This window comes from Coturnix japonica, chromosome 14 (genome assembly GCF_001577835.2).
Source record: "Coturnix japonica isolate 7356 chromosome 14, Coturnix japonica 2.1, whole genome shotgun sequence".
Taxonomy (NCBI): Eukaryota; Metazoa; Chordata; class Aves; order Galliformes; family Phasianidae; genus Coturnix; species Coturnix japonica.
This window is the reverse complement of record NC_029529.1, coordinates 990,411-1,003,456: the sequence shown is the minus strand read 5'-3', so window position 1 is coordinate 1,003,456 and position 13,046 is coordinate 990,411. Positions and strand designations below refer to the sequence as shown.

The 13,046-nt window shown below is 46.1% G+C and overlaps 2 protein-coding genes across 7 annotated transcripts in view; one reads left to right on the top strand and one right to left on the bottom strand.

The window, feature by feature from the left end:
* The first annotated feature begins 1,807 nt into the window (after positions 1–1,807).
* On the top strand, positions 1,808–7,375 carry SNN (stannin). 4 transcript variants are annotated; one of them, XM_015876483.2, is made up of 3 exons: positions 2,078–2,143; positions 4,477–4,611; positions 5,563–7,375. In XM_015876483.2, exon 3 carries the CDS (start codon positions 5,637–5,639, stop codon positions 5,898–5,900), a length of 264 nt encoding a protein of 87 aa, XP_015731969.1. In that variant the 5' UTR covers positions 2,078–2,143; positions 4,477–4,611; positions 5,563–5,636; the 3' UTR covers positions 5,901–7,375. The 4 variants fall into 4 exon arrangements, with proteins under 4 accessions (XP_032303634.1, XP_015731968.1, XP_015731969.1 ...); XM_032447743.1 differs by lacking the exon at positions 5,563–7,375 and having other exon boundaries at positions 1,808–2,143; XM_015876482.2 differs by lacking the exon at positions 4,477–4,611 and having other exon boundaries at positions 2,018–2,143.
* Positions 7,376–7,631: 256 nt separating this feature from the next.
* The window catches only part of TXNDC11 (thioredoxin domain containing 11), a 20,278-nt gene continuing 14,863 nt past the window's right edge, over positions 7,632–13,046 (bottom strand). For all 3 annotated transcript variants that reach the window (XM_015876480.1, XM_015876481.1, XM_032447735.1), the window contains 3 exons: positions 12,101–12,210; positions 11,086–11,166; positions 7,632–8,825 (listed from right to left, as the gene is read on the bottom strand). In XM_015876480.1, coding sequence (XP_015731966.1) covers positions 8,201–8,825; positions 11,086–11,166; positions 12,101–12,210 — 816 coding nt within the window. In that variant the 3' untranslated portion in view covers positions 7,632–8,200. The remainder of the gene's footprint in view (positions 8,826–11,085; positions 11,167–12,100; positions 12,211–13,046) is intronic.

Below are 13,046 nucleotides of genomic sequence, written 5' to 3'. Positions count from 1 at the left end.
GAGCAGAGCAGCCGACCCGGAGCTGCCAGCCCTGCAGGAGGGAGCTGCAGTGCTGCTCAGCAACAGCCTCAGTCCCAGTGTCTCCATTTCTCCAATATCCTTGCATGCAAGCACTACAAAACCCCTCACATGCAGGACTTCACTACACTGCAGACTCTTCCTGGTTTCTTCACTGAGTATTTGTGTATTCTAAGCTTTCCTTTGCAGCTTGGATCTGCAGAGCACTGCACACACTACCTGCAGCAGTTTGGCACCAAAGGAGCCCTCAGAAAGCTGCTCTGTGAGAGCAAGCAGTGCAGGATGCAGAAGAGAGACCAAAAAACCCGACATTCACAGGTCAGTTTTGACCCCCGATTACTGCCTGCATGGTTGCCATCATCTTCGTCTCAAAGTCAAAGCAAAAGGTGACTCTTTTCCCTTCTCTTCAGAAAGGTTACCCTCCGACATTTGCCTGAGCCCAATTCTGCCCCAAGTTAACTATTAACTCTATTTGCAGTATGAGCAGACTGTCAGTACTGCTGCTAGGCCCAGCTAAGAGGAAGGCTTAATTATAACTCAAAGTTTGCTGTTCTGCTGTTTCCTCTCCTTTGTTTTTGGCAGTTTGTCCCATAACTCCTAACATGGGATTTTTCTCCTCAGAGAACAAGCCTGGAAATTAATCTGAAGATCTTAATTACAATTAAACGATTGCTCTCAATTGGACTACTGTATTTAATTCTCTTTGCTACTAATAGGTACAACAGCCACATCATACAGGAAATACTGGCTGTGTTCAGGTCTGACCGTTGTGATGCAATCTTCACACCTCAGTTTCGTGAGCTGTGCATCTTCCAGGATCCGGAGCATCAAAGCACTTTGCCCAGCAGAACTCACTATCAGGTGTGTGGGAGTGAGTAGAGCCACCAGGGACAGCCCGGAGCTGCTTGAACAGATGGACCACCTGGGGTTCAGTTTTCCAGACCATTCCCAGCTCCTTTGTTCACAGCACTCGAAGACCATTTTGCCTATAAATCACCCCTATCTGCTCCACTGACACTTGGCAGCTCCAATCACTGAGCACAGCAGCAAACACTATCACTGGGTTTCTGTTTGCAGGGATCAGCTGCACGGCATGTTTTGGAATGAGCAGCACTTCCATTCTGAACTGTTTGTAGGGATTCAGTTTCAAGAGAGCTCCAAACTTGTAAAAGCATTACCATAAGAGCGGCCCAGAGAACTGAAAGGGCTGCGAGTGCAGAAACAAATCAGTGTGTGAAAACAGCAGAATGAAAATGGAAGAGTGTGACAGCCAGTGTTCTCGGTAAGAAGTTGTTTGAACAGATGAATGCTGTACGGCTGCATCTCTGCTGGAACGGGGATGGCAAGGACAGCAAGGAAGTTCTTTGAGATCCTCCAGGAAACATCTATGAAGGGAGATCAGAAACCCTGATTTTCAGAGTTTTTCTGGGGCTCATTCACTAAACACGGGTTATGGAACCACCACTAAAAACACCTCAAGAGCAAAAAGGTTCCGAGTTATCCAGAGGAGCTCCATGAGGCTGCTCCCACCAGCCAGCTCCCACTGCTCCCACCATGGTCCCCATGGCTCCCACCAGACTGCTCCCACCAGCCAGCTGTCGCAATTGCATTGAACATGAAGGCCGTGAGCCCTGCTGCAGCCTGTCCACCCTCCTGTAACCGGGCCTGACAAGCGGGGGTCGTCTCTGTTCTCCTCCGCCGGTAACAGCCGGTACCAGCGGAACCACCGCGAGACCCTGAGCTGGGTCGCTCGGGACCGCAGGCCGAGCTACCCGAGGCGCTCCCGGCAAAGGCCGCACCGAGCACAGCGGGTCCGCACGGCCCTCACGTGCCGCTACGAGGCGAGGAGGGGACAAAGGGACAAGGAGACGCCTCTGCCGGGCCCGCACCTCGGCAGCGCCGAGCAACACGGCGGACATGGCCGCGGAGCTCCGGAAGGGGCCGAAGACGGCGAGCGCAGCGCCCCGACACGACGGCCCGGCCCGCCCCTCCACGCAGCGCCGCCCCTCCCGTCAGCCGGCAGCGCCGGGTGCGGATTGGGCGCCTCATGGCCCCGCCCGGCCCCGCTGTGAGGCGGCTGTCGCGCCCGCCGTGGCGTCGGAGCGGAGCGGAGCTGTGACGGACGGTGAGCGCCGGGCTACGGCCGGGGCGGGTGGTTGCGGCGGGGCCCGGTCCGTTCGGGCGGTGGGCGAAGCCCCGCGGCGGCGGCAGGAGAGACGTGCGGGCTCCGTCCCGCACCAAGGCCGTTCCCCGGCCCTCCCGGGAGCTGCCGAGCCGCTCTTTGTGTCCGTGCCCGTACGGCCGGGGCGGCCCGCCTACCGTCGGGCCGGGCTGTGCTGCGGGCTGCCGGCCTGCTCTGCACTGCACTGCACTGCACTGCGCTGCGCTGCGCTGCCGGTGTGCGGCTGTGGAGCGGCCGGGGAAGGAGCGGCACTATGTGCCCCGGGCTCCGCAGTGGGAGCGGCGTCGGGAGGTGTGCGCTGCTCGGAGCGGGACGGCCGCGGGGCCGGGCGGAGCCGTTATAAAACCGGCATGTGTCTGAAGAGCTGCCTCCAATGCCTGCGTAGTAACATTGGAGCGGCAGACTGAGCGCTGTTAGTTTTGTAATGCAGTGGGAACCGAGCGGCGGCATGGCAGAGCATGGCACGGCACGGCATGGCACGGCATGGCAGGGCACGGCATGGCAGAGCACGGCATGGCATGGCACGGCATGGCAGAGCACGGCATGGCACGGCATGGCAGAGCACGGCATGGCACGGCACGGCATGGCAGAGCACGGCATGGCATGGCAGAGCACGGCACGGCACGGCATGGCAGAGCACGGCATGGCACGGCACGGCATGGCAGAGCACGGCATGGCACGGCACGGCGGGCTGCGGCCCCGCTCCGTTCCGTGGAGCCGCCCCGCCGTGCCGGGTAGCGCCTCTCGAGCCGGCGCAGCCCCGGGAGCCCAGCGCCGCGTCCAGCTGTGTGCGGGGCGCTCCCCATAGCGCGATGCTGCAGGAGAGCACCCAGCTGCTCTGCTCTGCTCTGCTCTGCTGTGCTGCTGTGCTGTGCTGTGTTGTGCTCTGCTCTGCTGTGCTGTGCTCTGCTCTGCTGTGCTGTGCTCTGCTCTTCTGTGCTGTGCTGTGCTGCTGCGCGCTGCTGAGATCGCGTGTCTGCGGCGGTGAGACTCGCGGCCCAGCCCTGCCCTCCGCATCTCTTCTGCGAAGCGTTAACCGCAGCGCAAAGCTTTAACGGCGGCTCTTGGTTAAACGCCAGGCAGTGTCACGCCTCCCGTGGAAGCTGCGCGCCGCTATGGGCGTCACTTCTGGGTCCGGTGCTGCTGGAGCGCTATCAGCTGTGAGTTAGACGCAGGAAGACCTTTCTAGCTCTCTCGCCTGCTCGTTTATTCCTCATCACAAGTGCAATAAGGGTTGTGGGGGAGCGGAGGCTTGCGCTGAAGGTTTCCACCGAACAGCCCCTCGCTTCTAAAACAGCCTCAGGCCGGGACTGGGTGCGATTTGGCTTTAGCACAAAGAGTTAAGCCGGAGCTCACAGAGCAGCCGCGGTCCCGCAGCTTCTTTGGAAGTGGAGAGTGAGGCTGGAGTTCTGCATCTGTAGCACAACAGACACCGAAGGGCTCTCTGGGGGTTCCTACTGGTGTAATTACAGTGTCATGTGCCACCCAGCAGACAGAATTAATAGCTTTTAGCAGGAGAGCTGTTCACTTAAAAGCCTGAGAAACAGCAGCAAGACTTAATGGTGACACTGAAGTTTGTCCTGGAATGCTGCATTTGTTTGAATAAAGCAACCAGCTGATACAATACTGCTGCTGTCCTGCTTGGTGCCTTTCAGCAGGAGCTGTCTGTGCTATTACAGAGCTGTGCAGGGTCTTAACAGCTGACTTAGGAAGGATGCTGGTGCCCATCTCCTCAAGCATGAAGGAGAAGAGGATCTGCACATAGAAAGAATGACTGCTTTTACATCTGAGAGTTGAAGTGATTTGAGGAAAAGGACCTTGAATTTTATCTGTCTCTTTCCTAAAAGGTGGATGTCCGTGCAGTCATTTTTTCAAAGGCTTGTAAGCTGGTTTTCCCCTGTAACTCCTGTATCAACTATAGTGTGGTGCAAAAGTAGCAGGGATTTCCTGGGTAGAAGCTAGAGTGAGCTGCTTGATGCACCCTGATTTTCCTGGCATTATTAATGGGAGATCAGTCTCCTGATCCATAGAGAAAGGAAACTTGCTTGGGTAATGCATCCAGAGCAGGTTGTACCCTTCTCTGTCCCAGAGCTAAAAAAAGGTTCAGAGGATCCGACTCTTCTGATGGAACTTAAAAAAGCAGGGAGCTGGGAAAGGGTAGATCTGTAGATTTGGCAAAGGAAAAGCTTTCAGAGGGGTCTGACTGTGGTCATGTACACTCCGGACTGGACTATGAGTTGCTTAACGAAGTTGAATTGGTATTATGCATCCTGTAGGTCCTGGTTTTCCACCTTCTGACACCTTGTACCTTGCCACGTCAAAGCACAGGAGAACCTCAAAGACAAGTCCTGCAAGCTTCCGTTCTTATCTTCAGTTATTAACACCTAGGTTGTCTTAAAGGAGCTCTTCAGGTTGGTGAAAATGAACTCCCTAAGAGCCACCCTGAGTCACCCCCAGCTGTTCATCCTGTATTGAATAAGCAGAGTTCATAACACTGCAAAACAAAGATGACAAACCATGCACCTGTCTGGCTGTGCTGGGCACGCAGCTCTGCTGTTGACTGTATGTGGTACAGCTGTTTTTGTTCTGTTTGTTTTTAACTGGGGAAAACTGCATCTGCCAAGCTTGTATACTTGGCATGATTAAAGCAAACTGCTGGCTGCAGCGGCTTCCAGGGCTGGGAACATCACCAGTTCTAAACCCTACCTTGCTTCTGCTGTTTGGAAGCAACTAAGGGAAGAGCAGAAGCTTGTAATAATAATCTTCCCCTTAGTGATTTACTGGAGTCTTCAATAACTCTGGCTTCACCTGCTTCTTCTCCACTATGCTTTAGTATTTGTACTGAAGAGTCTGAAATCTCTCCACACTGAACTGTATAGCTTCCATTACTGGGGGAACAACACCTTTGCTATGCAGATCTAGGTGTAGCCTTGATGTGAGTGGTCAGCTTGCTCAACTGTGCCTAGTGACTTCAGTGTTTGTGACTTGCTTAACTTGGGCCACAATTAAAACTTGTTAATGGACTGTCATGTCTCAGAGTTACTTCATCCTAAGGTACATCTGCATCTTGTCTCAACCTCTCAGTAAAAGCAGTTGCTCCTTAACAGGTTGAGGTTGTCCATCTGGAAAGCAGATCAAGAGCTGAAATAAGTCTAGCTTCCATTTGCTGTAGTTTGCTATAAAAACTTCTGAATTCAGAGGCAGCTTGCGAAGAAATACCTTAAGACAAGTATGGGCACATTCAGCACCTCAAGCTTCTCGTGCAGGCGACTTGTGTGAGTCACAAAGGTACCAACCGTATATGTTGCTGAATATAGCAAAACAGCACAGTCTCATTCAATGTCTATTTTTTTCCACTGCAGGAGCCTGAAAATACAGTGAAGCCTGATGCAGGCAGAAGAGTCTCTAAGAAGCTGGACAATCTGAAATAGGAACCATGTCTATTATGGATCACAGCCCCACCACAGGAGTGGTGACTGTTATCGTTATTTTGATTGCTATCGCAGCTCTTGGTGCCTTGATTCTAGGCTGCTGGTGTTACCTGCGGCTGCAGAGATTCAGCCAGTCTGAAGATGAAGAAAGCATCGTGGGCGAAGGAGAAACCAAAGAGCCCTTTCTTCTGGTGCAGTACTCTGCTAAAGGACCTTGCGTAGAGAGGAAAGCTAAGCTAACTCCAAATGGCACAGATGTACATAGCTAACCTGGAGCAACACACAGACTACAGCTATGATGTGTGTAACCAGCAGAATCTCTATACTGTGAAGAACTTGGCCACATGCACAATATGCATCAGAAAACACGTTGGTGAGACTTTTAAGCATAGTCTGCAACTGCACACACTGAGTAGTTGCTCTCTGCATCAATTGTAGATACATCTTCCTCCACAACAGGAGCTGACTCATCTGGCATGAAGTCCATTGCTGGCAATGGATGCAAGGGTATCTTGGTGCAAAGAAACTAACAGCACTTTTTTGTTACTTGAATGTTCAGCTGAGCCTATTTTGATGGAACTACTACTGTAATATGAACTACTTACTTTACAGCTGTGAACTGTAAATAGGCTGCCAGAAGCTTTTTGCTTTGCATTCACAGCATATGAGAATAGCATAATGCAACTGTACATAACACAAGGGGAGGACACCTGAACCACAGCTGTAGATGGGAATCCTGATCTTCAAAACCAGATGTGTGGTTAAAACTTGCTTCTGCTATTAATTTCTGAGTGCACAGCCAAAAGTTCAAAACCCTACAATAATATGCTGAGGAAAGAAACATAGGAGCTTCACAAAAGGAAATAACATCCTTTAGTTGCAGCTAGGTATGGGTTAAGCTTTTGGTTGCTAGAACAGACTTTGCAACTGCAAGGAAACTGCCATTTTGATGGATTCTGACCTGGGAACTAATGATGGTCACCAAACCCTTGGGGTGGTCCAGAAGGTTTCCAGCAATGTGAAAGTGGCAGTAGAGCAGGTTTTTTCTCTTCTGTGTATCTGCATGCTGAAACCACAGTAGTTTTTACTTATTAAAACTAGCATAAATGCAACTAATGAATTTTTCCTAGGACCTCCATGTAATGAGCAGCTTGGGTATATGTAATCAAGGTATTAATAGCTTGATGTAAAAGGCATTTTAGACTAAGACAAACAGCTACAGAATTCAGTTCATGTATCTTGTAAATGACTCTTAGTTTAACTCCACAAGATATGTTTCAGTCTCTTCTATGAGAAATGATGCTGATAGGGAGAAAGATTTCTGGTTTGTTTGCAGTCTTCAAGCTAGCAACTGAAAGTACTAACAAGCAAGGAGATGTTTGCATTTCCTGTTCTATGCTATAGTTCAACTATTGAAACTGTAAAAAGATGTGTCAAATAGGGAGTTCTAACCTCAAATACTTGGGAAAGGGACAAAGCTAAGCAATCAAGGCCTGCTTACCTACCCTAGAACCATTAGGCTCTCAAGCATCCTTGTGCCTAATTTCATTTTCAAACAGTTAACTGCCTAGGATAAAATATACTACAAATAATCAAGTCCAACTTGTTTTTTGTTGTTGTCGTTTTTTTTAAGCTCACCAAGAAGTGATTGTTGCTGCTTGTACATGTGAAATAACCAAGTAAAACTGACTTAGCGGGACAATAATGGCGTTGTCAGAATAAAGTCTAGTCCCTTCCTTCCAGAGTAAGATGTTGTATTGCATTTTTAGTGCTTCTTTTGACTTCTTTCACTAAAGGCTAGAATTTGAATCAGAAAAGAATACTGGCGTAGGGAGAAGCTCTTGCAGTTGCTTTTAGAATACAGTGGGATACAGCTGCCCTTGCCCTGGTACATGCTTCTTAAGGTGTCAGTGGCAGGAGACTGGCATACATGTAGCCAGACCCATACACCTTGCTGTGTGTAGTATAGAAATCCTAAGAAGCAAGGAGAAAAGGATTAATTCAGTAAGATTTTTCTTTAGTTTTGCTTCACTAGGTAACAGTTCACACATGGCTCTTGCAGATTTCAAGACAGTCAGGTAACTGGTATACAAAAGTGATACAAAGTGCTGAAGTTCTTGAATAAAGTAGTTTGTCCATTCAAGTTCACTGATTACAGGGATGAAGTATTTCATTTTAATTCTGCAAACAACGCAGTAAGCATTTCAGAAATGTATGGAGAAGTGTAAATTAAAGGTCTAACTTTTCTTCTAGCAGCTGTTAGAGAAAGCTAGTGGAAAAATAATTGGTCCATAGAGATGCTTTGTACTGCTGCCCCTAAACATCAGCATCTTTAATTTTAAATGGATAGGTGTTTGCAAATTAGTGCAATAGTAAAGTGCAGAAAGTTTTCCATACTCCTCCTCTTCGCTTTAGAATGGGGTAGCTAATAAGTTGTTCAAGTATACAAAAATATTCCATTTGATTTTCTTTTTCTAGATAATGGGGAAGAAGTCTTTATTTACAATGGATTTCAGTAAAATCTGCATAAATACCTACTCAGTACAGCATCATGACTCCATGTAAGCACTTATTCTGTCCTATTTTCACTACTGTGTTCTGTTGCTGCAGTATCAACGTGATCAATCCTTTTTTCCTCTGTGATAAGAGCTGTTGAAACTAATAAACTGCTGTCATCAGCAACTGTGTGCTCTGACTGAAGGGCTTCTTTAGATTCATCTTTGCTCTGTAGCTTTCCTTCCCTCGATGCGACCAAGATTCTTAGTAATGCATTCTCCTTAAGGAGGTTTTCTGATGCGTCAGCCAGTTCTTGAAGCTTTTCAGCCATTTCTAGTAATTCCCGATTCTTCTGATCGTATGTTGCCTGTAACTGCTGGCTGTGGAGCTGCAGAGTCTTGTGCTGCTTTTCCAGTGTGTGCTTCTGCTGCTGTAGTCGATGTTCTTCTCTTCTAGCTTCGGAAAGCTGTGCCTCAAGGGACTCGTGGGCTCGATGTAGGGCCCTAATTTCTGATCTTAATTTCTGAATTTCTTTCTCCAAGTGGGCGATGTGTCCTTGCTGTAAAACTGTCTCTTTATGGAGGCATTCTTTGGTGCAGGGCTCTGATGAAGAAAGACTTGAGTGATGTAAAATAAATTTAAGAAGATGAGGAAGGCTAACTGGAAAGTCTTCTGGGAACTTCACACTTTTATCCTTCCTGAAAAGACATATCATGTTAGCAGAAGATATAAAGGTATGGAAGCAGTGATAAATAAGTATCTGCTGCCCAACTCAAACATGGTATCTTGGCTAATAACACAGTTAAGAGAAACCTAAAGGTGTATAATGAAGATATAGCACGGAGTATTTCATAAACTGTTTCTCCCGTATTCCAGTCTGTGTGCTGCCAGTGTCTCTGCACTGGATCAGTATTTATCTGACAAGATCTTGTTGTTTTAAGAAACAGATTTTACTCTTAATCCACATTCAAGATATTTGTCTGAGAACCCTGCATTGCATGTAGTAGCATGACTATGGTTGAGTTGAAGGAAAACTCTACAGCACTCCAAATTCTATACGTGCTGTTAGCAGTTAAATCCAGCTCAGTACAACCGAGGTAACTACTCTGAGTCTGTACCTGTTCACCCAGCAGTAGTAGCCTAACATGCTCCAGTAGCAGAAGAGCTTCTCAAGAAGCAGGAAAATAGTTTGCTTTCAAACAGTAGCTGCTTGTCTGTCCCTCTTGCTGCTAAGAAGCCTTTCTACCTCTTCCTCATACTACTTTGTCTTTGTGGTGCTTAGGTAATCAAGAAAGCAAACTACTCATGACCAGTTAGTTGGTTTGGGGTTGTTTCTTTTTACCTCATGTATGGCTCAACGTACAGCTGTAAATACTACCAATCCCATTTTATGACAAGGAGGTCCATCACTTTGTGTAACTGGATACTATTACTCAACCTCCTGACAAGAGTCCAAGCTGCTCCACTACCAGCTCCTCACAGCTACAAACCATGGAAGACACCCACAACCTTCAACTGTCGAATACTGAGACATTCTCTGTCTTTGACCATGTGCATCTTCCAGCTGAATTACGTAAGTCAGGAAGAGGACACAGGATAAGCCCAAAAGATTATCCAGGCTGGATGTGGCTCTGGGCAGCCTGGTGTGGTGGCTGGCAACTTTGCACATAGCAGGGGGTTGAAACGAGATGGTCATTGCAGTCCTTTTCAACCCAGGCCATTCTATGATTCTATGATTATTCTGAAGTACAGAAGTCAATGTCTAATGCTTCAAGTTCTGCAGCTGCTCTGCACAACCCAGCCCCCACACAACTCACATGTCCCTGTGAGACAGTATGACTGTGCACTGAGGAGAGGGGAGGTTTTCTAAGTTATCAAACATAGCTGCCTCAAAAATGTTTTCTCTGGAATCCAATTCATCGCTGTCACAGGGGATGCAAACGTGTTTGTTTGTTGAGAACTACTTATTGTAGAAAGATGACATGCTTTATTCAATAACTCAAGAACTGGGGCCAGATAAGGCTTGTGTTCAACAAAATTAAGCTATTTTTGGCAGACATGTGCATGTGTTTTTTCTTCTCCTGCAGTCCTGGTGATCAGCCAAGTTAATTCTGTAATTAGCAGCAGCAGTTTCTCAGTTGACAAGCAGCTTACATCCAAATTTAATGGTTCATGACATTTTGGAAAAGATAGCCTGTGCTAAGACAAAATCGACTCATTGCACAACAGTAATGTTTTACTATGTCATTATCCTTTTTTTTTTTTCCTAAATCAAAACCACAGAACACATAGCACACATCGAAAGCAAAAAGGCTATTTGCAATGAAAACCAAACCAAAGCAGTAGCAGCATGAAGAAAAAACTGAGCAGGCCAGATAATCTGTAAAAACAGCCCCATGGCAAATGCACAAAGAGCTGCACAATCAGCCTTCACAGAAAGCACCTTTACATCTAAAATAGCACGTAATCATTCTAGTGCTAATACATGTACTGTCAAAGCCTGATTTCATTACCTAGATGTAGCAAAAATAAAACATGCTAGAAAGGAAAAAAAAGGAAAAGCAGAAAAGAAATCTGCAGGTACAGTTCCACTGTGAAACTACTTAAGAAACCACGTAGCAAGTTACAAACCCAAACTCACTAAAAGCTGTGAAGTGAGTCTGTTGAGAGATGGTTTGTAAAACAGGCCAAGACAAAATAAGCATCTGTGACAAAACAGAAACATGGGACTATGTAGCAGCAGCAGGACGACAGGTACCAGAGGAAGCTTCACCTACCACAAATTGTTCTACTGCTCCAAAACCTGCTTTACCAGTGCTTTAGTATAATTCAAAGACCTTTTTGTGCCATTTCATCCTTAAGGCCCACACTATCAGCATACTGAGACATATGGACCATAGGGTTATTATAGCTTAGTGAAAGTCAAAAAAAATACAGGAGGGAAAAGAATTGTATTACCTGTGATGAGGAAAAAATAAAATGGTTGGGAGACGATCTGTCATGAATTCCCAAGGAAGATCATTTTGAGTGCTATCAATTCTGTTAAGAAAACACATGAAAAGTCACTTGAGAGATTACAAAGAGGGAAATACAGATACTTTAAGACTTACTTTTTCCTAAAGCTCTACATAGAAAAGAACACAAGTTTAATTAATGAAACGGCTGTTCAATTGCTTGCTATGGTTTTATTTTGCTTTCTTCAGTCATTTTTGATTATAAATTGTTACAATTCTACTAGAAAGAAAAGAAAAAAAAACAACCAGAAAAGCACATAGTGGGTTTCAGGAACACTGAAACAGAAGTGATGGACCAAATGATAGAACTTCAAAGTCAGGAAGAGAATGGATATAGATCTGAGAGCAGCATTTTATCTATGGGAATAAAGCAACAATTATAAACAAGTGCTAACTCTAGCTTTCAATTGTTTGTGCCCATATATCTGCTGCTGCTCCCTCAAGGAAATTCAGTCAGAATGAAGTAAGGACACTAAGAGAGAAGAGCTGCAGGCAACCGTGTATTGGAGAATACATCCATAAGAACATTTCAGTTGCACTAAAACCTTGACCATGTTAAACAGCGTGCTAGACAATACATGTATCATACCTATGTGTTATATAAATGCATGTATATATATAATCTCTATATATCAATTCCTCAAAATACAGTACTGTACGATTCCATTCTTTACTTCAAATAATCAGAGGAAGTTAAAAATGTTTTTCTGCTGCCATCTGCCATATTGGTTCCCTTTCCAAAATCAGGTGCTCTGAGAATAATGGCTCTATTTGAAAATTAATTTTAACTGAACTGCAGAAACACTACAGTGAGACTGAAAAGTATCAAATTTAGGCAGAGGGAAGTAAGAGAATGGATTCAAAGAGAAATGAAACAGAAAGAAAGTAAATATTTTTAGGCCAATTATCTCAAAGAACTTGCATTATTTAAGAGAGACTAAATTAGAATCTTTTTTTACCTTGCCACAGTGAAATGATCTGGAGGCAAAAGCCGAGCAAGCTGAATAAAGATATGATTAAGAGAAGCACAGAATCCACACCACTGTGCATAATAGAGCAGCAAGACATTCTGCAAAATAAATCAAAGAGTTTTATTACCTATTGTGATTAATCTGCACTAAAGAAGGACTAGTCTTCACAAAAAGCTCAATTATTTAGCACTCTTAACATACGAAAATAAATTACATGCTGACATAGTTTCATGCGGGTTGGAAGGGACCTTAGAGATCATCGAGTCCAGCCCTCGGGATTCGAGCCTCTGTGTAGCAGAGCGGCACTTCTACCACTTGCGCCACAGGGGGGATTCGAACTCCGGGCCCCAGTGTTGCAAGGCGGCGTCCTTAACCACTGCACCACCGGGGCACACTCCATGCTTTATTACAAGCTATTTACTGATGCCTTCTGCCTCCCAGGTTAACACAGACATTCTTGGGGAATCTCCTTTTTATAAGGAGAAAATGAGGAGAATTATTTAGTTCTCGCTAAATAAAAATGCATCACATTTTCTTGCACTTCTTAGAATTCTTCTGCAGCCTTAAATTCCTGTGTTTAACAGTGACTGCACACATTAGAGGTGGTGCTGGGGAAGATGTCTGAATTCCTGCTTTGGGCCTTCGGCCAGCAAAGGGCAGCTGGGATGCTGAATCCATGCACTGCACACGTACCCACCTCCTGCAGCCCTCACAGCCAACAGCCGCTAATCCTGAACACTTCTTAAAAATAAAAATTAAGTGATTTAACTGCTCTTCAAGATGACCTCTTACACGCAACAGTTCCATGGCATGCAAATAGGAAGCTCATGCCTTTGAGAATTCTGTGCGTGTGCCTTAAATCATACCTCTGGTTTAAAACTTTTTCTTCTATTCTGTTTGCAAGTGCTTCTTTTTTTTTTTTTTTTTTTTTTTT

Bases quoted from the DNA above. Each gene is read 5' to 3' on its own strand.
- SNN (XM_032447743.1), top strand. From the start codon at position 1,936: ATGGCCGCGGAGCTCCGGAAGGGGCCGAAGACGGCGAGCGCAGCGCCC. The intron at 2,144-4,476 runs GTGAGCGCCGGG...TGCATCCTGTAG, and splicing joins GAGCGGAGCTGTGACGGACG to GTCCTGGTTTTCCACCTTCT.